Source organism: Oncorhynchus mykiss, chromosome 19 (assembly GCF_057628025.1).
Source record: "Oncorhynchus mykiss isolate SJ-2025 chromosome 19, ASM5762802v1, whole genome shotgun sequence".
NCBI lineage: Eukaryota > Metazoa > Chordata > Actinopteri > Salmoniformes > Salmonidae > Oncorhynchus > Oncorhynchus mykiss.
In genome coordinates, this window is record NC_143040.1 from 7,108,723 (window position 1) to 7,135,330 (window position 26,608).

The 26,608-nt window shown below is 46.7% G+C and overlaps 1 protein-coding gene across 7 annotated transcripts in view; it reads right to left on the reverse strand.

Annotated features, from left to right (window-relative positions):
* Positions 1 to 5,218: 5,218 nt before the first annotated feature.
* The window catches only part of rnf38 (ring finger protein 38), a 59,834-nt gene continuing 38,444 nt past the window's right edge, over positions 5,219 to 26,608 (reverse strand). For 2 of the 7 annotated variants that reach the window (XM_090209989.1, XM_090209982.1), the window contains exons 5-13: positions 25,733 to 26,078; positions 23,778 to 23,936; positions 14,625 to 14,792; positions 13,863 to 14,030; positions 12,518 to 12,621; positions 12,240 to 12,324; positions 11,386 to 11,507; positions 9,894 to 9,993; positions 5,219 to 8,791 (exon numbers count right to left, since the gene is read on the reverse strand). In XM_090209989.1, coding sequence (XP_090066115.1) covers positions 8,729 to 8,791; positions 9,894 to 9,993; positions 11,386 to 11,507; positions 12,240 to 12,324; positions 12,518 to 12,621; positions 13,863 to 14,030; positions 14,625 to 14,792; positions 23,778 to 23,936; positions 25,733 to 26,078 — 1,315 coding nt within the window. In that variant the 3' untranslated portion in view covers positions 5,219 to 8,728. The other 5 variants (XM_090209990.1, XM_090209986.1, XM_090209987.1 and 2 more) reach the window with 4 other exon arrangements.

The following is a 26,608-nucleotide window of genomic DNA, read 5'->3' on the forward strand; positions in this document are numbered from 1 at the left end:
CTATTACATACCACCATCTATATACCACTATTACATACCACCATCTATATACCACTATTACATACCACCAACTAACATCAATATACCACTATTACATACCACCATCAATATACCACTATTACATACCACCATCTATATACCACTAATACATACCACCATCTATATACCACTAATACATTCCACCATCTATATACTACTATTACATACCACCATCTATATACCACTAATACATACCACCAACTAACATCTATATACCACTATCACATACCACCATCTATATACCACTATTACATACCACCATCTATATACCACTATTACATACCACCATCTATATACCACCATTACATACCACCATCTATATACCACTAATACATACCACCATCTATATACCACTATTACATACACCATCTATATACCACTATTACATACCACCATCTATATACCACAATTACATACCACCATCTATATACCACTAATACATACCACCATCTATATACCACTATTACATACCACCATCTATATACCACTATTACATACCACCATCTATATACCACTATTACATACCACCATCTATATACCACTATTACATACCACCATCTATATACCACTAATACATACCACCATCTATATACCACTATTACATACCACCATCTATATACCACTATTACATACCACCATCTATATACCACTAATACATACCACCATCTATATACCACTAATACATTCCACCATCTATATACCACTATTACATACCACCATCTATATACCACTAATACATACCACCAACTAACATCTATATACCACTATTACATACCACCAACTAACATCTATATACCACTAATACATACCACCAACTAACATCTATATACCACTAATACATACCACCATCTATATACCACTAATACATACCACCATCTATATACCACTAATACATACCACCATCTATATACCACTATTACATACCACCATCTATATACCACTATTACATACCACCATCTATATACCACTAATACATACCACCATCTATATACCACTAATACATACCACCATCTATATACCACTATTACATACCACCATCTATATACCACTAATACATACCACCATCTATATACCACTAATACATACCACCATCTATATACCACTAATACATACCACCAACTAACATCTATATACCACTATTACACACCACCAACTAACATATATATACCACTATTTCATAATGCAATCATCACTCCATTCCACTACTTTGACCCTAACTGGTCCGACACCAGCCTCCACCTATATACCACAACCAGCCCGACGGCCTAGGAGGACGGGACTCCGGTGCGTCAGGTTCTCCCAGAGAAAGTTGTGCCGTTAAAGAGAAGGTTTTACCGTTAAAGGCCGTGCAGCTTTTACTTTTTACCATATGGCCTCTGCAGAAGTCAGGGCATTCATACGTACTGCGCTTCTCCGTGCCGCACAGAGCTGTTGTCAAGGAAGTGAGTTTGTGTTTATACAGGACCTCCCGCCCTCACCTAATATCAACCACTCATGTCAGTTGAGCAGAGCAGTTGTGAAGGAAGTTGTCAAGGAAGTGAGTTTGTGTTTATACGGGACCTCCCGCCCTCACCTAATATCAACCACTCATGTCAGTTGAGCAGAGCAGTTGTGAAGGAAGTTGTCAAGGAAGTGAGTTTGTGTTTATACAGAACCTCCCACCCTCAACTACTGTCAATCAACTTTCTAGTGTTTTCCCTGTTAGTTAACACTATCAAGGCTTCCCTTTACTGTGGCAGTTGTAGGCAGAACGCATCGGGAGTAGGATTATATTGTGCAATGACTCAGGCCCTACTCTACACAGACCGGGGAGGCGTAACCAATCAGAGCTGCAGTAGGCCTATATGCAAATAGACCATTGCCATATATAGATCTGTCTGTGCCATTTACGTAGATGGGCCGAGAGCTAGTCTCCTCTGTGCTTTATATAGGAGTAGAACAGACAGTAACTAGTCTCCTCTGTGCTTTATATAGGAGTAGAACAGACAGTAACTAGTCCCCTCTGTGCTTTATATAGGAGTAGAACAGACAGTAACTAGTCCCCTCTGTGCTTTATATAGGACTAGAACAGACAGTAACTAGTCCCCTCTGTACTTTATATAGGACTAGAACAGACAGTAACTAGTCCCCTCTGTGCTTTATATAGGACTAGAACAGACAGTAACTAGTCCCCTCTGTGCTTTATATAGGACTAGAACAGACAGTAACTAGTCTCCTCTGTGCTTTATATAGGACTAGAACAGACAGTAACTAGTCCCCTCTGTGCTTTATATAGGAGTAGAACAGACAGTAACTAGTCTCCTCTGTGCTTTATATAGGAGTAGAACAGACAGTAACTAGTCTCCTCTGTGCTTTATATAGGAGTAGAACAGACAGTAACTAGTCCCCTCTGTGCTTTATATAGGACTAGAACAGACAGTAACTAGTCCCCTCTGTGCTTTATATAGGAGTAGAACAGACAGTAACTAGTCCCCTCTGTGCTTTATATAGGACTAGAACAGACAGTAACTAGTCCCCTCTGTGCTTTATATAGGACTAGAACAGACAGTAACTAGTCTCCTCTGTGCTTTATATAGGAGTAGAACAGACAGTAACTAGTCCCCTCTGTACTTTATATAGGACTAGAACAGACAGTAACTAGTCCCCTCTGTGCTTTATATAGGACTAGAACAGACAGTAACTAGTCCCCTCTGTGCTTTATATAGGACTAGAACAGACAGTAACTAGTCTCCTCTGTGCTTTATATAGGACTAGAACAGACAGTAACTAGTCCCCTCTGTGCTTTATATAGGAGTAGAACAGACAGTAACTAGTCCCCTCTGTGCTTTATATAGGAGTAGAACAGACAGTAACTAGTCCCCTCTGTGCTTTATATAGGAGTAGAACAGACAGTAACTAGTCCCCTCTGTGCTTTATATAGGAGTAGAACAGACAGTAACTAGTCCCCTCTGTACTTTATATAGGACTAGAACAGACAGTAACTAGTCCCCTCTGTACTTTATATAGGACTAGAACAGACAGTAACTAGTCCCCTCTGTGCTTTATATAGGAGTAGAACAGACAGTAACTAGTCCCCTCTGTACTTTATATAGGACTAGAACAGACAGTAACTAGTCCCCTCTGTGCTTTATATAGGAGTAGAACAGACAGTAACTAGTCCCCTCTGTACTTTATATAGGACTAGAACAGACAGTAACTAGTCCCCTCTGTACTTTATATAGGACTAGAACAGACAGTAACTAGTCCCCTCTGTGCTTTATATAGGACTAGAACAGACAGTAACTAGTCCCCTCTGTGCTTTATATAGGACTAGAACAGACAGTAACTAGTCCCCTCTGTGCTTTATATAGGAGTAGAACAGACAGTAACTAGTCCCCTCTGTGCTTTATATAGGACTAGAACAGACAGTAACTAGTCCCCTCTGTGCTTTATATAGGACTAGAACAGACAGTAACTAGTCCCCTCTGTGCTTTATATAGGAGTAGAACAGACAGTAACTAGTCCCCTCTGTGCTTTATATAGGACTAGAACAGACAGTAACTAGTCCCCTCTGTGCTTTATATAGGACTAGAACAGACAGTAACTAGTCCCCTCTGTGCTTTATATAGGAGTAGAACAGACAGTAACTAGTCCCCTCTGTGCTTTATATAGGACTAGAACAGACAGTAACTAGTCCCCTCTACTTTATATAGGACTAGAACAGACAGTAACTAGTCCCCTCTGTGCTTTATATAGGAGTAGAACAGACAGTAACTAGTCTCCTCTGTGCTTTATATAGGACTAGAACAGACAGTAACTAGTCCCCTCTGTGCTTTATATAGGAGTAGAACAGACAGTAACTAGTCCCCTCTATGCTTTATATAGGAGTAGAACAGACAGTAACTAGTCCCCTCTATGCTTTATATAGGACTAGAACAGACAGTAACTAGTCCCCTCTGTACTTTATATAGGAGTAGAACAGACAGTAACTAGTCCCCTCTATGCTTTATATAGGACTAGAACAGACAGTAACTAGTCCCCTCTGTACTTTATATAGGAGTAGAACAGACAGTAACTAGTCCCCTCTATGCTTTATATAGGACTAGAACAGACTACTAACTAGTCCCCTCTGTACTTTATATAGGACTAGAACAGACTAACTAGTCCCCTCTGTGCTTTATATAGGACTAGAACAGAATAACTACTCTCCTCTGTGCTTTATATAGGAGTAGAACAGACAGTAACTAGTCCCCTCTATGCTTTATATAGGACTAGAACAGACAGTAACTAGTCCCCTCTGTACTTTATATAGGAGTAGAACAGACAGTAACTAGTCCCCTCTATGCTTTATATAGGACTAGAACAGACAGTAACTAGTCCCCTCTGTACTTTATATAGGAGTAGAACAGACAGTAACTAGTCCCCTCTATGCTTTATATAGGACTAGAACAGACAGTAACTAGTCCCCTCTGTACTTTATATAGGAGTAGAACAGACTAACTAGTCCCCTCTGTGCTTTATATAGGAGTAGAACAGACAGTAACTAGTCCCCTCTGTGCTTTATATAGGACTAGAACAGACAGTAACTAGTCCCCTCTGTGCTTTATATAGGAGTAGAACAGACAGTAACTAGTCTCCTCTGTGCTTTATATAGGACTAGAACAGACAGTAACTAGTCCCCTCTATGCTTTATTTAGGACTAGAACAGAATAACTAGTCCCCTCTATGCTTTATATAGGAGTAGAACAGAATAACTAGTCCCCTCTGTGCTTTATATAGGACTAGAACAGACAGTAACTAGTCCCCTCTATGCTTTATATAGGAGTAGAACAGAATAACTACTCTCCTCTGTGCTTTATATAGGAGTAGAACAGACAGTAACTAGTCCCCTCTGTGCTTTATATAGGAGTAGAACAGACAGTAACTAGTCTCCTCTGTGCTTTATATAGGACTAGAACAGACAGTAACTAGTCTCCTCTGTGCTTTATATAGGACTAGAACAGACAGTAACTAGTCTCCTCTGTGCTTTATATAGGAGTAGAACAGAATAACTAGTCCCCTCTGTGCTTTATATAGGACTAGAACAGTTACTAAAGAGATGCCATTGCACAGTTAAATGAAGTTAAACCCACCGCCCCTCAGGAGGACAGGAGGTTGAACAGAACGACAGAATGTGAGAGAAAAGGAGAACAGACCATGATTTGGCAATTCTACATTTATTATAGAAGCAGCCTTTGAAATCCAAAAAGACTGGGGACAGGGATTAAAAATAACAATTCATTTCACCACTTTAGTAACGCCTCACTATTAATAACTCTCATTAAAAATGTACAAATGTTTGTTAAAAATTTGCAATATCAAAGCCTTCAAAATGATTTTGGTTACAGATATGATACAGTATGGAGAAGAAAGCTACCGACGTCATGTTGTTAATAAATGATAACTTTTGTTTTTTTAAACAACCCAAGGACAAATGGTATGAGGAAAAAATAAACAATATGAAAAGCTGAATTCAGAATGTCCTATATTTGTATCTGAATATACATCGAGACAATGAGGTAACTGCTAGTCGTGTACCAAGCAGGAGAAACAATAACAATAATTAGAATCCTACGACACACAATGGACGCCATGACGACAGTATAACGCCTTTAAACCAGGAAACAAAAAAAAAACAGAACAGGAGAACGGAAGCTTTTTCAAACCCTGTTGCCATGGCTACGGCCAATAACTCTTTTTTTTTTTTTGAGCCTTTAAAATCGCAGAGCTGACAACATTGGACACTGGAGAGAATGGTTTATTTTCAACATGTAGGGTGAAGACCTTGTCCCAGCTAAACGCTGATCTAAAAGGTCATTAACATACCTACTGGTGACATGGCTTTAAGGAGGGTCAATCTGGGGTTTAAAAAGGCATCTCTTAGATATTAGGACACTGCAGGTGCCTGGCTGACATGGTTTAATACAACCTTCCCCTTCTACTAGCTGTCGTAAGGCCTACATAAGGTTGCTGTGAGCCTCTGACATAGAACGTGAATCGTGACACCGTGTGGGTGAAGGACAGTAGGCAGCCAGGACATAAACTTGACATAGGGTGACATTGTGCATGTTAAGACAGCCTTATGTAGGGCTTATGACAGCAGTTAATAAGGACTACTTCTAAAGACACTGGGTAGACAGAGGACACAGTGGAAAACAGGGAGGGGGGATGAAGAAGGGACCGAGAGAATGGTGGAGGGGGGTGAGAAGCATCCTACAGGAGGAAGAGGGGACCGAGAGAAAGGGGGAGGGGGGTGAGAAGCATCCTACAGGAGGAAGAGGGGGCCGAGAGAAAGGGGGAGGGGTGTGAGAAGCATCCTACAGGAGGAAGAGGGGGCCGAGAGAAAGGGGGAGGGGTGTGAGAAGCATCCTACAGGATGAAGAAGGGACCGAGAGAAGGGGGGAGGGGGGTGAGAAGCATCCTACAGGAGGAAGAGGGGACCGAGAGAAAAAGAGGGGGTGAGAAGCATCCTACAGGAGGAAGAGGGGACCGAGAGAAAGGGGGAGGGGGTGAGAAGCATCCTACAGGATGAAGAAGGGACCGAGAGAAGGGGGGAGGGGGGTGAGAAGCATCCTACAGGAGGAAGAGGGGACCGAGAGAAAGGGGGAGGGGTGTGAGAAGCATCCTACAGGAGGAAGAGGGGGCCGAGAGAAAGGGGGAGGGGTGTGAGAAGCATCCTACAGGAGGAAGAGGGGACCGAGAGAAAGGGGGAGGGGTGTGAGAAGCATCCTACAGGAGGAAGAGGGGACCGAGAGAAAGGGGGAGGGGGTGAGAAGCATCCTACAGGAGGAAGAGGGGATGAAGAAGGGACCGAGAGAAAGGGGGAGGGCGGTGAGAAGCATCCTACAGGAGGAAGAGGGGACCGAGAGAAAGGGGGAGGGGATGAGAAGCATCCTACAGGAGGAAGAGGGGACCGAGAGAAAGGGGGAGGGGTGTGAGAAGCATCCTACAGGAGGAAGAGGGGACCGAGAGAAAGGGGGAGGGGGTGAGAAGCATCCTACAGGAGGAAGAGGGGACCGAGAGAAAGGGGGAGGGGTGTGAGAAGCATCCTACAGGAGGAAGAGGGGGACGAGAGAAAGGGGGAGGGGGTGAGAAGCATCCTACAGGAGGAAGAGGGGATGAAGAAGGGACCGAGAGAATGGGGGAGGGCGGTGAGAAGCATCCTACAGGAGGAAGAGGGGATGAATGGATACTGAACAGAAGAGTCATTGTGAACGAATGAGTGAAACCAGGCACTGATCTTCTCACTCGTGGGTCGACAGGCAAAACACATGTCCCTTTTTTTTACCAAGGAGTTAAACCCTAACTGTGATACTACCACACTACAATCACCATCATCATCATCATCATTATTATTGTGCCTTAAAACTAAACTTGAGATAATCTCACCTTCTCAATGTGATCTGAACGACCAGTGAAACAACGTTGGTTGTATCTCAAAATGACACCCTTATTCTCCAGATAGTTCATTACTTTGGTCGATAGATAGATAAGAGATGGTCAAATCTCAAATGAAACCACTATCATATTTCTTCCTAAGCAACTGACCAATAAAACAAATGTCGGACGTTTAGCATCGATTCATATCAGCGCACACACACTCCTGTGCTGCGTGGGGGGTGTGCATTCAGTGTGTGTGTGAGAGAGAGAGAGTAAGCCGAGATAACGGAGGCTGATCCATCTCTCTGAAACATGGAGTGAGTGAACAGAAAAGTAGAGAGAGAGAGAGGGATGGAGTGGGAGAGGTGTGATGAGAGAGAAGGCCCTCCCCTTCCTCAACTACCCTGGTTCTGTTGTCCTTCTCCTCCCTGGAAGCCCCTCCCCTTCCTCATGAAACACTTCCTGTCTCAGTGCACAGCATCGACCAATCAGAGCGGAAAGCCCAGTGTACTGCACTGCATAAATAATACACACTGGTGTTCTAAATACAAACACACTTCCCCCATTACTGACAACGCTATATTTCTGCACACCTTCCTCTACCCAGATCATAAACCAACACTAACAACAATGTAAAGATTGTGTTGTCCTCCGTTCTCTCTCGGTTTCAGTTGGACACACATTGTAGATGTGTTTTGTAGGAGTGCAACAGCACACACACTTTTAAAAAAAAAATGATAAAAATGAAGAAAAAGCACCTTAATAATAAACCAAAATAACCCCCCACTAGTGAAGACGCATCTCAATCCAGGTTCTGACTGATTCATCACCACCAGAATATTCATATTATTAACTACAACAACAATGATGATGATGTCATAATGGTCAGAATCTTTGGGCTTCCATTTCCTCCACTGGGTTAGTCAGGACAACGACACACGTCCGAGTTTCTCCACAGCGTTCATATGACAACTCCAATCATGACTCGGGAAGGTAAGGACAGTACAAAAAGGGGGAAAAGTCCAACTGCCCCTCGTACGTGTGTGTGTGAGTGTGTGTGTGTGTGTCAGTCAAAAGGCCATTATTAGAATACCATTATCATAGGAAGAAGACAGAGTCTATTTCTTAAATAGTTCACTTGGCGGAGGGGGAAGGGGAGGGGGGGGGGGGGGGCATTGCTCCAAGACACTGATCTAAGGCCTGTTGTGTTTCCCTCCACTCCCTAAATGCGCCAGGTTAGGATGTGGGGAGGCTGAGCGGATCCTAGATCTGTGGGGCTCGAGGTCATAGGTCATTCAGAATCCCGGTGGACCTCGGAGGCGTCCGCCCGACAGATGGGACACGTTCTGTTAGCCTGGAGAGAGACAGAGAGGACACGTTCTGTTAGCCTGGAGAGAGACAGAGAGGACACGTTCTGTTAGCCTGGAGAGAGACAGAGAGGACACGTTCTGTTAGCCTGGAGAGAGACAGAGAGGACACGTTCTGTTAGCCTGGAGAGAGACAGAGAGGACACGTTCTGTTAGCCTGGAGAGAGACAGAGAGGACACGTTCTGTTAGCCTGGAGAGAGACAGAGAGGACACGTTCTGTTAGCCTGGAGAGAGACAGAGAGGACACGTTCTGTTAGCCTGGAGAGAGACAGAGAGGACACGTTCTGTTAGCCTGGAGAGAGACAGATGGGACACGTTCTGTTAGCCTGGAGAGAGACAGAGAGGACACGTTCTGTTAGCCTGGAGAGAGACAGAGAGGACACGTTCTGTTAGCCTGGAGAGAGACAGATGGGACACGTTCTGTTAGCCTGGAGAGAGACAGAGAGGACACGTTCTGTTAGCCTGGAGAGAGACAGAGAGGACACGTTCTGTTAGCCTGGAGAGAGACAGAGAGGACACGTTCTGTTAGCCTGGAGAGAGACAGAGAGGACACGTTCTGTTAGCCTGGAGAGAGACAGAGAGGACACGTTCTGTTAGCCTGGAGAGAGACAGAGACAATTCTACTAGTCATGCACGATGTTCACTTTACAGTGCATGACAAAGCTTGTAGAATGAAGACCTGATACCTGATCAAAACACTGTTTCATCTAGTTGTGCTGTCTAACTGTTAATTAAAGCCTCTTGTATAGATATATCACCATCTCTGTCTCACCTTCAGCCTCTTGTATAGATATACCACCATCTGTCTGTTAAAGCCTCTTGTATAGATATATCACCATCTATCTGTCTGTTAAAGCCTCTTGTATAGATATATCGCCATCTCTGTCTCACCTTCAGCCTCTTGTATAGATATATCACCATCTGTCTTTTAAAGCCTCTTGTATAGATATATCACCATCTATCTGTCTGTTAAATAAAGTCTCTTGTATAGATATATCACCATCTGTCTGTTAAAGCCTCTTGTATAGATATATCACCATCTGTCTGTTAAAGCATCTTGTATAGATATATCACCATCTGTGTCTCACCTTCAGCCACTTGTCAACACACTTGGTGTGGAACTCATGGTTACAGGGCAGGACTCTTAGCAGCTGACGAGACTCAAAGTCACACATACACACCACGCACCTGGAACAGAGAGACAACGTTAAAACAACAGAGAGACAACGTTAATACAACATACACACCTGGAACAGAGAGACAACGTTAATACAACAGAGAGACAACGTTAATACAACAGAGAGACAACGTTAATACAACAGAGAGACAACGTTAATAAAACAGAGAGACAACGTTAATACAACAGAGAGACAACGTTAATACAACAGAGAGACAACGTTAATACAACAGACGCACCTGGAACAGAGAGACAACGTTAATACAACATACACACAACGCATCAACAACATTGAAGGGACTCTACTCACAGTGTCTGTTCTGATTGGTGGTTGTTGTTGGGGTTGAAGGGACTCTACTCACAGTGTCTGTTCTGATTGGTGGTTGAAGGGACTCTACTCACAGTGTCTGTTCTGATTGGTGGTTGTTGGGGTTGAAGGGACTCTACTCACAGTGTCTGTTCTGATTGGTGGTTGAAGGGACTCTACTCACAGTGTCTGTTCTGATTGGTGGTTGTTGAAGGGACTCTACTCACAGTGTCTGTTCTGATTGGTTGTTGAAGGGACTCGACTCACAGTGTCTGTTCTGATTGGTGGTTGTTGTAGGGACTCTACTCACAGTGTCTGTTCTGATTGGTGGTTGTTGTTGTAGGGACTCTACTCTCAGTGTCTGTTCTGATTGGTAGTTGTTGAAGGGACTCTACTCACAGTGTCTGTTCTGATTGGTGGTTGTTGAAGGGACTCTACTCACAGTGTCTGTTCTGATTGGTGGTTGAAGGGACTCTACACAGTGTCTGTTCTGATTGGTGGCTGTTGAAGGGACTCTACTCACAGTGTCTGTTCTGATTGGTTGTTGAAGGGACTCTACACAGTGTCTGTTCTGATTGGTGGCTGTTGAAGGGACTCTACTCACAGTGTGTTCTGATTGGTGGTTGTTGAATGGACTCTACTCACAGTGTCTGTTCTGATTGGTTGTTGAAGGGACTCTACTCACAGTGTCTGTTCTGATTGGTTGTTGAAGGGACTCTACTCACAGTGTCTGTTCTGATTGGTTGTTGAAGGGACTCTACTCACAGTGTCTGTTCTGATTGGTTGTTGAAGGGACTCTACTCACAGTGTGTTCTGATTGGTGGTTGTTGAAAAGACTACTCACAGTGTCTGTTCTGATTGGTGGTTGTTGAAGGGACTCTACTCACAGTGTCTGTTCTGATTGGTGGTTGTTGAAGGGACTCTAATCACAGTGTCTGTTCTGATTGGTGGTTGTTGAAGGGACTCTACACACAGTGTCTGTTCTGACTGGTGGTTGTTGAAGGGACTCTACTCACAGTGTCTATTCTGATTGGTGGTTGAAGGGACTCAACTCACAGTGTCTGTTCTGATTGGTGGTTGAAGGGACTCTACTCACAGTGTCTGTTCTGATTGGTGGTTGTTGGGGTTGAAGCGATAGGAGGGAAGTTGTTCTATGTCAGCCTTGGTCAGTCCTCTGGGTTTAGCTTCGCCCAGACGCTCTGCTAGGTTCAACAGGGCCTGGAGGTCAGACAGAAGGGGTTAAAGGTCAGAGAAGAGCCTATTGTCCTCCCATCTACCCTAGGTGCTTTCAGCCTTGAGGACATAACAGCATTGGGATTGATAGACACTATCATGTTCTGCATTGTGTACATGTACACACTAATCAACAGGTTTTAATCCGTTTAGCCCACTGAGCTGAAGCCTTAGGCATTAGCTATTGGAACTAACACGAGGCTAGATGCTTCAGCCAACACCAGACTGTAGTTCTTAAAACTACCTCCACTACATTAGAGTTGACTAGACCATATAGTTAGCTCTGTGGCTAGCTTACCTCCACTAGACCATATAGATGTATAGTTAGCTCTGTGGCTAGCTTACCTCCACTAGACCATATAGATGTATAGTTAGCTCTGTGGCTAGCTTACCTCCACTAGACCATATAGATGTATAGTTAGCTCTGTGGCTAGCTTACCTCCACTAGACCATATAGATGTATAGTTAGCTCTGTGGCTAGCTTACCTCCACTACACTATATCGATGTATAGTTAGCTCTGTGGCTAGCTTACCTCCACTACACTATATCATATAGATGTATAGTTAGCTCTGTGGCTAGCTTACCTCCACTACACCATATAGATGTATAGTTAGCTCTGTGGCTAGCTTACCTCCACTAGACCATATAGATGTATAGTTATTTCTGTGGCTAGCTTACCTCCACTACACTAGACCATATAGATGTAGCTAGCTTACTTCATAGTTCTCTACCTCTCCATCATCCACATCTAACTCTAGACTGATGGTAGGACCGACTGTAGGACCCACTGGAAGCATCGACCTGTGAGACAGGAGATGGAGAGACAGGGGAGAGAGAGAAGAGGGGGAGAGAGGAGATACATTTGAATAAACAAAATGATCACCACGCCTAATATAACATCACACTGTATTATACCATATAAACCCATGATTTGTTCCAACGTTTACTGCATACCAGGTGATGCTACAACAACAAGAGAAGAAGAAGTACTCACAGGAAGTAAGGCAGGAAGCCTGGGTGGTAGGGGGGCGGGGGCACGGTCTGCTGGGAGCGGTAACGACGCCCTGTGATTCGCCGAGGCATGAAGTGGGGGTACGGCTGGGAGAGGGACAGAGGAAGGAACGGTAAGAACCCTTCATAGAGGTGAGGACATGTTGTTCTCCATCTGTGTGTGTGTGTGTGTGTGTGTGTAACATACTGTTATAGTAACATGTTATGAAATCTGTTGTGAATGCATTGTATCGTTTTTAAAAATGCATAACTGCCTTAATTCTGCTGGACCCCAGGAAGAGTAGCTGCTGCCTTGGCAGGAACTAATGGGGATCCATAATAAACCCCAGGAAGAGTAGCTGCTGCCTTGGCAGGAACTAATGTGGATCCATAATAAACCCCAGGAAGAGTAGCTGCTGCCTTGGCAGGAACTAATGGGGATCCTTAATAAACCCCCAGGAAGAGTAGCTGCTGCCTTGGCAGGAACTAATGGGGATCCATAATAAACCCCAGGAAGAGTAGCTGCTGCCTTGGCAGGAACTAATGGGGATCCATAATAAACCCCAGGAAGAGTAGCTGCTGCCTTGGCAGGAACTAATGTGGATCCATAATAAACCCCAGGAAGAGTAGCTGCTGCCTTGGCAGGAACTAATGGGGATCCTTAATAAACCCCCAGGAAGAGTAGCTGCTGCCTTGGCAGGAACTAATGGGGATCCATAATAAACCCCAGGAAGAGTAGCTGCTGCCTTGGCAGGAACTAATGGGGATCCATAATAAACCCCAGGAAGAGGAGCTGCTGCCTTGGCAGGAACTAATGGGGATCCATAATAAACCCCAGGAAGAGCAGCTGCTGCCTTGACAGGAACTAAATGGGGATCCATAATAAACCCCAGGAAGAGTAGCTGCTGCCTTGGCAGGAACTAATGGGGATCCATAATAAACCCCAGGAAGAGCAGCTGCTGCCTTGACAGGAACTAATGGGGATCCATAATAAACCCCAGGAAGAGGAGCTGCTGCCTTGGCAGGAACTAATGGGGATCCATAATAAACCCCAGGAAGAGGAGCTGCTGCCTTGGCAGGAACTAATGGGGATCCATAATAAACCCCAGGAAGAGGAGCTGCTGCCTTGGCAGGAACTAATGGGGATCCATATTAAATACAAATAATTAAACGAGTGGCCGTGCAAGACAGCCCCTGGGTAAGACAGCCCCTGGGTAAGACAGCCCTTGGGTAGGTGTTTTGATGGCTAGCATGAGGTATGTGCGAACAGATCCTGTGATAGGGAGTCATGATGAGACAGGAACTGGAGGGGGTGGGCGAGGTACTGGGGGGTGGGGGGGGCGTCTTACCACTCCGAACAGCTCCTGTGACAGGGAGTCGTGATGAGACAGGAACTGGAGGGGTGTGGAGGGGGCCAGGGAGGAGGGGTGGTGTCCTCCATGAGGGTAGTTGAACCCCCCTCCCACAGACAGGTGCTCTCCAAGCAGCTCCACCTCGTTCTCTATCCTCTGCAACGGCTATGACAGGGATGCAAAGGGTTATGTAGGGTCATAAGCATACAAAAAGGGCTATGAAGGGTCATAAGCATTCAAAAAGGGCTATGAAGGGTCATAGGCATAATAAAAGGGCTATGAAGGGTCATAGGCATAATAAACGGGCTATGAAGGGTCATAGGCATACAAAAAGGGCTATGAAGGGTCATAGGCATATTAAAAGGGCTATGAAGGGTCATAGGCATACATAAGGGGACTATGTGCTGTTACAACTTGTTCTCTAGTCTCAAGGGTTCTCTGGGCCAGGGGGGGAAAGTTTATAATGGACTCTAACTGTTATGTCAAGTCACTTTCACTAATGATAATTAAAGTCAGGCGGCACACGATTGGCCAAGTGTCGTCCGGGTTAGGGGAGGGTTTGGACCGGGTAGCCTTCATTGTAAATAAGAATGTATTGAAGAGTCATTACATCTATTGCATGATATTAAAAAAACAAACTAGAGTGGGTACTTTGAAAAACACGGACATTAAAAACAAAAACTAGATTGGATCCTTGGAGAAACCGCCATAAATACAACCCCTGATTATAATGAAAATCAAGAGTGATGTGTTTCTTACCGATCTGGACTGTTGTGTCGGGAAGGGAAGGAAGTGTCCAGGTGGAGGGAGGTGAGGGGGGTGGTGAGAGAGGTGGGGAGGGGGGAGGAGGAAAGGAGGATCATTGGAGAGGAGGGAGGGAAAGGAGTAGGGCACTGGTAAATGCTGCACCGAACACGCCCCCAGCATCTGAGAGAGAGAGAGAGAGAAAGTGAGGTCTGATTCTACTGTGAATGACAATTACATATCTGCATTTAATTATTTCTGCCACCAGGGGACAGCACACACCAACAAGCATAGCAACGTCATTACACCAGAGGACAGGAAACACCAACAAGCATAGCAACATCATTACACCAGGGGACGGTGGAGTGGAATGATAGCTAGTCAGACTGGTACCAAGACTAGAACCAAGGAGTGGAATGATAGCTGACTGGTACCAGACTAGACCAAGGAGTGGAATGATAGCTGACTGGTACCAGACTAGACCAAGGAGTGGAATGATAGCTAGACAGACTGGTATCCAGACTAGACCAAGGAGTGGAATGATAGCTAGACAGACTGGTATCCAGACTAGACCAAGGAGTGGAATGATAGGTAGACAGACTGGTATGATAGCTGACTGGTACCAGACTAGACCAAGGAGTGGAATGATAGGTAGACAGACTGGTATGATAGCAGACTGGTACCAGACTAGACCAAGGAGTGGAATGATCGCTGACTGGTACCAGACTAGACCAAGGAGTGGAATGATAGGTAGACAGACTGGTATGATAGCAGACTGGTACCAGACTAGACCAAGGAGTAGAATGATAGGTAGACAGACTGGTATGATAGCAGACTGGTACCAGACTAGACCAAGGAGTAGAATGATAGGTAGACAGACTGGTATGATAGCAGACTGGTACCAGACTAGACCAAGGAGTGGAATGATAGGTAGACAGACTGGTATGATAGCAGACTGGTACCAGACTAGACCAAGGAGTGGAATGATCGCTGACTGGTACCAGACTAGACCAAGGAGTGGAATGATAGGTAGACAGACTGGAATGATAGCAGACTGGTACCAGACTAGACCAAGGAGTGGAATGATAGGTAGACAGACTGGTATGATAGCAGACTGGTACCAGACTAGACCAAGGAGTGGAATGATACAGTGCCTTGCGAAAGTATTCGGCCCCCTTGAACTTTGCGACCTTTTGCCACATTTCAGGCTTCAAACATAAAGATATAAAACTGTATTTTTTTGTGAAGAATCAACAACAAGTGGGGCACAATCATGAAGTGGAACGACATTTATTGGATATTTCAAACTTTTTTAACAAATCAAAAACTGAAAAATTGGGCGTGCAAAATTATTCAGCCCCTTTACTTTCAGTGCAGCAAACTCTCTCCAGAAGTTCAGTGAGGATCTCTGAATGATCCAATGTTAACCTAAATGACTAATGATGATAAATACAATCCACCTGTGTGTAATCAAGTCTCCGTATAAATGCACCTGCACTGTGATAGTCTCAGAGGTACCAGACTAGACCAAGGAGTGGAATGATAGCAGACTGGTACCAGACTAGACCAATGAGTGGAATGATAGGTAGACAGACTGGTATGATAGCAGACTGGTACCAGACTAGACCAAGGAGTGGAATGATAGCAGACTGGTACCAGACTAGACCAAGGAGTGGAATGATAGGTAGACAGACTGGTATGATAGCAGACTGGTACCAGACTAGACCAAGGAGTGGTATGATAGCTGACTGGTACCAGACTAGACCAAGGAGTGGAATGATAGGTAGACAGACTGGTATGATAGCAGACTGGTACCAGACTAGACCAAGGAGTGGTATGATAGCTGACTGGTACCAGACTAGACCAAGGAGTAGAATGATAGGTAGACAGACAGGTATGATAGGTAGACAGACAGGTATGATAGGTAGACAGACAGGTATGATAGGTAGACAGACAGGAATGATAGGTAGACAGACAGGTATGATAGGTAGACAGACTGGTATGATAGGTAGACAGACTGGTATGATAGGTAGACAGACTGGTATGATAGGTAGACAGACAGGTATGATAGGTAGACAGACAGGTATGATAGGTAGACAGACTGGTATGATAGGTAGACAGACTGGTATGATAGCTGACTGGTAACCAGACTAGACCAAGGAGTATAATGATAGGTAGACAGACAGGTATGATAGGTAGACAGACAGGTATGATAGGTAGACAGACAGGTATGATAGGTAGACAGACAGGTATGATAGGTAGACAGACTGGTATGATAGGTAGACAGACTGGTATGATAGGTAGACAGACTGGTATGATAGGTAGACAGACTGGTATGATAGGTAGACAGACTGGTATGATAGGTAGACAGACTGGTATGATAGGTAGACAGACTGGTATGATAGGTAGACAGACTGGTATGATAGGTAGACAGACTGGTATGATAGGTAGACAGACTGGTATGATAGGTAGACAGACTGGTATGATAGGTAGACAGACTGGTATGATAGGTAGACAGACTGGTATGATAGGTAGACAGACAGGTATGATAGGTAGACAGACAGGTATGATAGGTAGACAGACAGGTATGATAGGTAGACAGACAGGTATGATAGGTAGACAGACTGGTATGATAGCTGACTGGTAACCAGACTAGTTATTTGTAGCTGAAATGTTGTGGCCTCTTGAACATGACCCAGGAGAACCAATTCAAGGACTGGCGTTAAGACACAGGGTGGTAGTGTTGTCCTGACGACCACACACACACTACTGTCTCTACTCACAGGGTGGTAGTGTTGTCCTGACGACCACACACACACTACTGTCTCTACTCACAGGGTGGTGGTGTTGTCCTGACGACCACACACACACACTACTGTCTCTACTCACAGGGTGGTAGTGTTGTCCTGACGACCACACACACACACACTACTGTCTCTACTCACAGGGTGGTAGTGTTGTCCTGACGACCACACACACACACTACTGTCTCTACTCACAGGGTGGTAGTGTTGTCCTGACGACCATACACACACACACACACTACTGTCTCTACTCACAGGGTGGTAGTGTTGTCCTGACGACCACACACACACACACTACTGTCTCTACTCACAGGGTGGTAGTGTTGTCCTGACGACCACACACACACTACTGTCTCTACTCACAGGGTGGTAGTGTTGTCCTGACGACCACACACACACTACTGTCTCTACTCACAGGGTGGTAGTGTTGTCCTGACGACCACACACACACACACTACTGTCTCTACTCACAGGGTGGTAGTGTTGTCCTGACGACCACACACACACACACACTACTGTCTCTACTCACAGGGTGGTAGTGTTGTCCTGACGACCACACACACACTACTGTCTCTACTCACAGGGTGGTAGTGTTGTCCTGACGACCACACACACACACACTACTGTCTCTACTCACAGGGTGGTAGTGTTGTCCTGACGACCACACACACACTACTGTCTCTACTCACAGGGTGGTAGTGTTGTCCTGACGACCACACACACACACACTACTGTCTCTACTCACAGGGTGGTAGTGTTGTCCTGACGACCACACACACACACTACTGTCTCTACTCACAGGGTGGTAGTGTTGTCCTGACGACCACACACACTACTGTCTCTACTCACAGGGTGGTAGTGTTGTCCTGACGACCACACACACACACACTACTGTCTCTACTCACAGGGTGGTAGTGTTGTCCTGACGACCACACACACACTACTGTCTCTACTCACAGGGTGGTAGTGTTGTCCTGACGACCACACACACACACACTACTGTCTCTACTCACAGGGTGGTAGTGTTGTCCTGACGACCACACACACACTACTGTCTCTACTCACAGGGTGGTAGTGTTGTCCTGACGACCACACACACACACACACTACTGTCTCTACTCACAGGGTGGTAGTGTTGTCCTGACGACCACACACACACACTACTGTCTCTACTCACAGGGTGGTAGTGTTGTCCTGACGACCACACACACTACTGTCTCTACTCACAGGGTGGTAGTGTTGTCCTGACGACCACACACACACACACTACTGTCTCTACTCACAGGGTGGTAGTGTTGTCCTGACGACCACACACACACTACTGTCTCTACTCACAGGGTGGTAGTGTTGTCCTGACGACCACACACACACTACTGTCTCTACTCACAGGGTGGTAGTGTTGTCCTGACGACCACACACACACACTACTGTCTCTACTCACAGGGTGGTAGTGTTGTCCTGACGACCATACACACACACACTACTGTCTCTACTCACAGGGTGGTAGTGTTGTCCTGACGACCACACACACACACTACTGTCTCTACTCACAGGGTGGTAGTGTTGTCCTGACGACCACACACACACTACTGTCTCTACTCACAGGGTGGTAGTGTTGTCCTGACGACCACACACACACTACTGTCTCTACTCACAGGGTGGTAGTGTTGTCCTGACGACCGCACACACACACACTACTGTCTCTACTCACAGGCTGGTAGTGTTGTCCTGACGACCACACACACACACACACACTACTGTCTCTACTCACAGGGTGGTAGTGTTGTCCTGACGACCACACACACACTACTGTCTCTACTCACAGGGTGGTAGTGTTGTCCTGACGACCACACACACACACACTACTGTCTCTACTCACAGGGTGGTAGTGTTGTCCTGACGACCACACACACTACTGTCTCTACTCACAGGGTGGTAGTGTTGTTCTGACGACCACACACACACTACTGTCTCTACTCACAGGGTGGTAGTGTTGTCCTGACGACCACACACACACACACACTACTGTCTCTACTCACAGGGTGGTAGTGTTGTCCTGACGACCACACACACACTACTGTCTCTACTCACAGGGTGGTAGTGTTGTCCTGACGACCACACACACACTACTGTCTCTACTCACAGGGTGGTAGTGTTATCCTGACGACCACACACACACACACACACACACACTACTGTCTCTACTCACAGGGTGGTAGTGTTGTCCTGACGACCACACACACACACACACACTACTGTCTCTACTCACAGGATGGTAGTGTTGTCCTGACGACCACACACACACACACACTACTGTCTCTACTCACAGGGTGGTAGTGTTGTCCTGACGACCACACACACTACTGTCTTTACTCACAGGGTGGTAGTGTTGTCCTGACGACCACACACACACACACTACTGTCTTTACTCACAGGGTGGTAGTGTTGTCCTGACGACCACACACACACACACACACACACACTACTGTCTCTACTCACAGGGTGGTAGTGTTGTCCTGACGACCACATACACACTACTGTCTCTACTCACAGGATGGTAGTGTTGTCCTGACGACCACACACACACACACACACTACTGTCTCTACTCACAGGGTGGTAGTGTTGTCCTGACGACCACACACACACTACTGTCTCTACTCACAGGATGGTAGTGTTGTCCTGACGACCACACACACACACACTACTGTCTCTACTCACAGGGTGGTAGTGTTGTCCTGAAAACCACACACACACACACACACACACTACTATCTCTACTCACAGGGTGGTAGTGTTGTCCTGACGACCACACACACTACTGTCTTTACTCACAGGGTGGTAGTGTTGTCCTGACGACCACACACACACACACTACTGTCTCTACTCACAGGGTGGTAGTGTTGTCCTGACGACCACACACACACTACTGTCTCTACTCACAGGATGGTAGTGTTGTCCTGACGACCACACACACACACACTACTGTCTCTACTCACAGGGTGGTGGTGTTGTCCTGAAAACCACACACACACTACTATCTCTACTCACAGGGTGGTAGTGTTGTCATGACGACCACACCCACACTACTGTCTCTACTCACAGGGTGGTAGTGTTGTCCTGACGACCACACACACACTACTGTCTCTACTCACAGGGTGGTAGTGTTATCCTGACGACCACACACACACACACACACACACACTACTGTCTCTACTCACAGGGTGGTAGTGTTGTCCTGACGACCACACACACACACACACACACTACTGTCTCTACTCACAGGATGGTAGTGTTGTCCTGACGACCACACACACACACACACTACTGTCTCTACTCACAGGGTGGTAGTGTTGTCCTGACGACCACACACACTACTGTCTTTACTCACAGGGTGGTAGTGTTGTCCTGACGACCACACACACACACACTACTGTCTTTACTCACAGGGTGGTAGTGTTGTCCTGACGACCACACACACACACACACACACACACTACTGTCTCTACTCACAGGGTGGTAGTGTTGTCCTGACGACCACATACACACTACTGTCTCTACTCACAGGATGGTAGTGTTGTCCTGACGACCACACACACACACACACACTACTGTCTCTACTCACAGGGTGGTAGTGTTGTCCTGACGACCACACACACACTACTGTCTCTACTCACAGGATGGTAGTGTTGTCCTGACGACCACACACACACACACTACTGTCTCTACTCACAGGGTGGTAGTGTTGTCCTGAAAACCACACACACACACACACACACACTACTATCTCTACTCACAGGGTGGTAGTGTTGTCCTGACGACCACACACACACACACACACTACTGTCTTTACTCACAGGGTGGTAGTGTTGTCCTGACGACCACACACACACACACTACTGTCTCTACTCACAGGGTGGTAGTGTTGTCCTGACGACCACACACACACTACTGTCTCTACTCACAGGATGGTAGTGTTGTCCTGACGACCACACACACACACACTACTGTCTCTACTCACAGGGTGGTGGTGTTGTCCTGAAAACCACACACACACTACTATCTCTACTCACAGGGTGGTAGTGTTGTCATGACGACCACACCCACACTACTGTCTCTACTCACAGGGTGGTAGTGTTGTCCTGACGACCACACACACACTACTGTCTCTACTCACAGGGTGGTAGTGTTGTCCTGACGACCACACACACACACACACAAACACACACACACACACACACACTACTGTCTCTACTCACAGGGTGGTAGTGTTGTCCTGACGACCACACACACACACTACTGTCTCTACTCACAGGGTGGTAGTGTTGTCCTGACGACCACACACACACTACTGTCTCTACTCACAGGGTGGTAGTGTTGTCCTGACGACCACACACACTACTGTCTTTACTCACAGGGTGGTAGTGTTGTCCTGACGACCACACACACACACACTACTGTCTTTACTCACAGGGTGGTAGTGTTGTCCTGACGACCACACACACACACACACACACACACACACTACTGTCTCTACTCACAGGGTGGTAGTGTTGTCCTGACGACCACATACACACTACTGTCTCTACTCACAGGATGGTAGTGTTGTCCTGACGACCACACACACACACACACTACTGTCTCTACTCACAGGGTGGTAGTGTTGTCCTGACGACCACACACACACTACTGTCTCTACTCACAGGATGGTAGTGTTGTCCTGACGACCACACACACACACACTACTGTCTCTACTCACAGGGTGGTAGTGTTGTCCTGAAAACCACACACACACACACACACACACTACTATCTCTACTCACAGGGTGGTAGTGTTGTCCTGACGACCACACACACACACACACACTACTGTCTTTACTCACAGGGTGGTAGTGTTGTCCTGACGACCACACACACACACACACACACTACTGTCTCTACTCACAGGGTGGTAGTGTTGTCCTGACGACCACACACACACTACTGTCTCTACTCACAGGATGGTAGTGTTGTCCTGACGACCACACACACACACACTACTGTCTCTACTCACAGGGTGGTGGTGTTGTCCTGAAAACCACACACACACTACTATCTCTACTCACAGGGTGGTAGTGTTGTCATGACGACCACACCCACACTACTGTCTCTACTCACAGGGTGGTAGTGTTGTCCTGACGACCACACACACACTACTGTCTCTACTCACAGGGTGGTAGTGTTGTCCTGACGACCACACACACACACACACACACACACACACACACACACACACACACACACACACACCTGTCTCTACTCACAGGGTGGTAGTGTTGTCCTGACGACCACACACACACACTACTGTCTCTACTCACAGGGTGGTAGTGTTGTCCTGACGACCACACACACACTACTGTCTCTACTCACAGGGTGGTAGTGTTGTCCTGACGACCACACACACACACTACTGTCTCTACTCACAGGGTGGTAGTGTTGTCCTGACGACCACACACACACACACACTACCGTCTCTACTCACAGGGTGGTAGTGTTGTCCTGACGACCACACACACTACTGTCTCTACTCACAGGGTGGTAGTGTTGTCGTGACGACCACACACACACACACACACACTACTGTCTCTACTCACAGGGTGGTAGTGTTGTCCTGTAGACCACACACACACACACACACACTACTGTCTCTACTCACAGGGTGGTAGTGTTGTCCTGACGACCACACACACACACACACTACCGTCTCTACTCACAGGGTGGTAGTGTTGTCCTGACGACCACACACGCACTACTGTCTCTACTCACAGGGTGGTAGTGTTGTCCTGACGACCACACACACACACACACACTACTGTCTCTACTCACAGGGTGGTAGTGTTGTCCTGACGACCACACACACACACACTACTGTCTCTACTCACAGGGTGGTAGTGTTGTCCTGTAGACCACACACACACACACTACTGTCTCTACTCACAGGGTGGTAGTGTTGTACTGAAGACCACACACACACTACTGTCTCTACTCACAGGATAGTAGTGTTGTCCTGAAGACCACACACACACTACGGTCTCTACTCACAGGATGGTAGTGTTGTACTGAAGACCACACACACACTACTGTCTCTACTCACAGGGTGGTAGTGTTGTACTGAAGACCACACACACACTACTTTCTCTACTCACAGGATAGTAGTGTTGTCCTGAAGACCACACACACACTACGGTCTCTACTCACAGGGTGGTAGTGTTGTACTGAAGACCACACACACATACACACACACTACTGTCTCTACTCACAGGGTGGTAGTGTTGTCCTGTACTGAAGACCACACACACACACACACACACTATTGTCTCTACTCACAGGGTGGTAGTGTTGTCCTGTACTGAAGACCACACTGCATGCTGGGATCTGTTGTTGAGAGGAACAGACAGGAGGGAGGTGCTGTCCTGTATACAGAGGAGCTACCAGACCATGATGAGAAGGGACAGGAGTCACCGTATAGGAGACTGGGACTGAGGCCTGTTGGAGAGAGAGAGAGAGGGTTAATATATAGGAGACTGGGACTGAGGCCTGTTGGAGAGAGAGAGTTAATATATAGGAGACTGGGACTGAGGCCTGTTGGAGAGAGAGAGAGAGAGTTCATATATAGGAGACTGGGACTGAGGCCTGTTGGAGAGAGAGGGTTAATATATAGGAGACTGGGACTGAGGCCTGTTGGAGAGAGAGAGTTAATATATAGGAGACTGGGACTGAGGCCTGTTGGAGAGAGAGAGAGAGTTTATATATAGGAGACTGGGACTGAGGCCTGTTGGAGAGAGAGGGTTAATATATAGGAGACTGGGACTGAGGCCTGTTGGAGAGAGAGAGTTAATATATAGGAGACTGGGACTGAGGCCTGTTGGAGAGAGAGAGAGTTTATATATAGGAGACTGGGACTGAGGCCTGTTAAGGAGAGAGAGAGAGAGAGTTTATATATAGGAGATTGGGACTGAGGCCTGTTGGAGAGAGAGAGTTAATATATAGGAGACTGGGACTGAGGCCTGTTGGAGAGAGAGAGTTAATATATAGGAGACTGGGACTGAGGCCTGTTGGAGAGAGAGAGTTAATATATAGGAGACTGGGACTGAGGCCTGTTGGAGAGAGAGAGTTAATATATAGGAGACTGGGACTGAGGCCTGTTGGAGAGAGAGAGTTAATATATAGGAGACTGGGACTGAGGCCTGTTGGAGAGAGAGAGTTAATATATAGGAGACTGGGACTGAGGCCTGTTGGAGAGAGAGAGAGTTTATATATAGGAGACTGGGACTGAGGCCTGTTGGAGAGAGAGAGTTAATATATAGGAGACTGGGACAGAGGCCTGTTGGAGAGAGAGAGTTAATATATTAATTTTAAAAATAGTTTTCATTTAACTAGAAAAGTCAGTTAAGAACAAATTCTTATTTACAATGACGGCCAAACCCGGACAACGCTGGGCCAATTGTGCGCCACCCTATGGGACCTCTCACCATTACAATAACCAGGGAGGTTAGCATTTTATATCATAACCCCTCCAAGACATGCTAACCTCTCACCATTACAATAACCAGGAAGGTTAGGATTTTATATCATAACCCCTCCAAGACATGCTAACCTCTCACCATTACAATAACCAGGGAGGTTAGCATTTTATATCATAACTCCCCTCAAGACATGCTAACCTCTCACCATTACAATAACCAGGGAGGTTAGCATTTTATATCATAACTCCCCTCAAGACATGCTAACCTCTCACCATTACAATAACCAGGGAGGTTAGCATTTTATATCATAACTCCCCTCAAGACATGCTAACCTCTCACCATAACAATAACCAGGGAGGTTAGCATTTTATATCATAACCCTCAACACAGGCCCCCCCCCCCCCCCCCCCAGTCTAACCTGTTAATATAGGCCCCCTCCCTCTCCCAGTCTAACCTGTTAATATAGGTCCCCTCCTCCCTCCCTCTCCCAGTCTAACCTGTTAATATAGGCCCCCTCCCTCTCCCAGTCTAACCTGTTAATATAGGCCCCCTCCCTCTCCCAGTCTAACCTGTTAATATAGGTCCCCTCCTAACTCCCTCTCCCAGTCTAACCTGTTAATATAGGCCCCCTCCCTCTCCCAGTCTAACCTGTTAATATAGGTCCCCTCCTAACTCCCTCTCCCAGTCTAACCTGTTAATATAGGCCCCCTCCTCCCTCCCTCACCCAGTCGAACCTGTTAATATAGGTCCAATCCTCCCTCACCCAGTCGAACCTGTTAATATAGGTCCCCTCCTCCCTCCCTTTCCCAGTCTAACCTGTTCATGAAGGTCCATGACCATGGCTCCTTGCTGCTGTGTGTGGTGGTGAGCTGCTTGATGAGAATGATGGACAGCGGGGTGCAGTAACCGTGGAGACAGGGCAGGGGGGTGGAACGCTCGAGGCTCCTCCACGCCCCCACCGGCAGGGGCTGGGGGCTGGCCGTAGGGGGGAGGAGGGGGGTGAGAGTAGCTCTGGTGGGGATGAGGGTAGTGGTGGCGGTAGCTTTGGTCCTGGGGGTCCAGTCGGATGGAGGGGGGAGGAGGGGAGGGGTGGTGGGGAGGAGGAGGGGGGAGGTGACGGGGGGTGCGGGAGAGACGGCCACGCTGGCGACGCGCTGGAGGACTGGAGGGAAGGAGGGAGGAGAGTTAAGTCTTCATCATTCTGATAAGTATCATACATCAACACAATATGTCATCACCATAGTTACAATACCATCATCATCATCATCATCATCTTCTTATTGGTCAATATTGACTAGAGCTCAGCATTCCAAACTGACTGACTGACTGGCTGGCTAACTGACTGACTGGCTGGCTAACTGACTGACTGGCTGGCTAACTGACTGACTGGCTGGCTGGCTAACTGACTGGCTGGCTGGCTGACTGACTAACTGACTGGCTAACTGACTGACTGACTGGCTGATTAACTGACTGGCTGGCTGGCTGGCTGGCTAACTGACTAGCTGGCTGGCTAACTGACTGGCTGGCTGGCTGGCTGGCTGGCTGGCTAACTGACTGGCTGGCTAACTGACTGGCTGGCTAACTGACTGGCTGGCTAACTGACTGGCTGGCTGGCTGGCTAACTGGCTGGCTGGCTGGCTAACTGGCTGGCTGGCTAACTGGCTGGCTGGCTAACTGACTGGCTGGCTAACT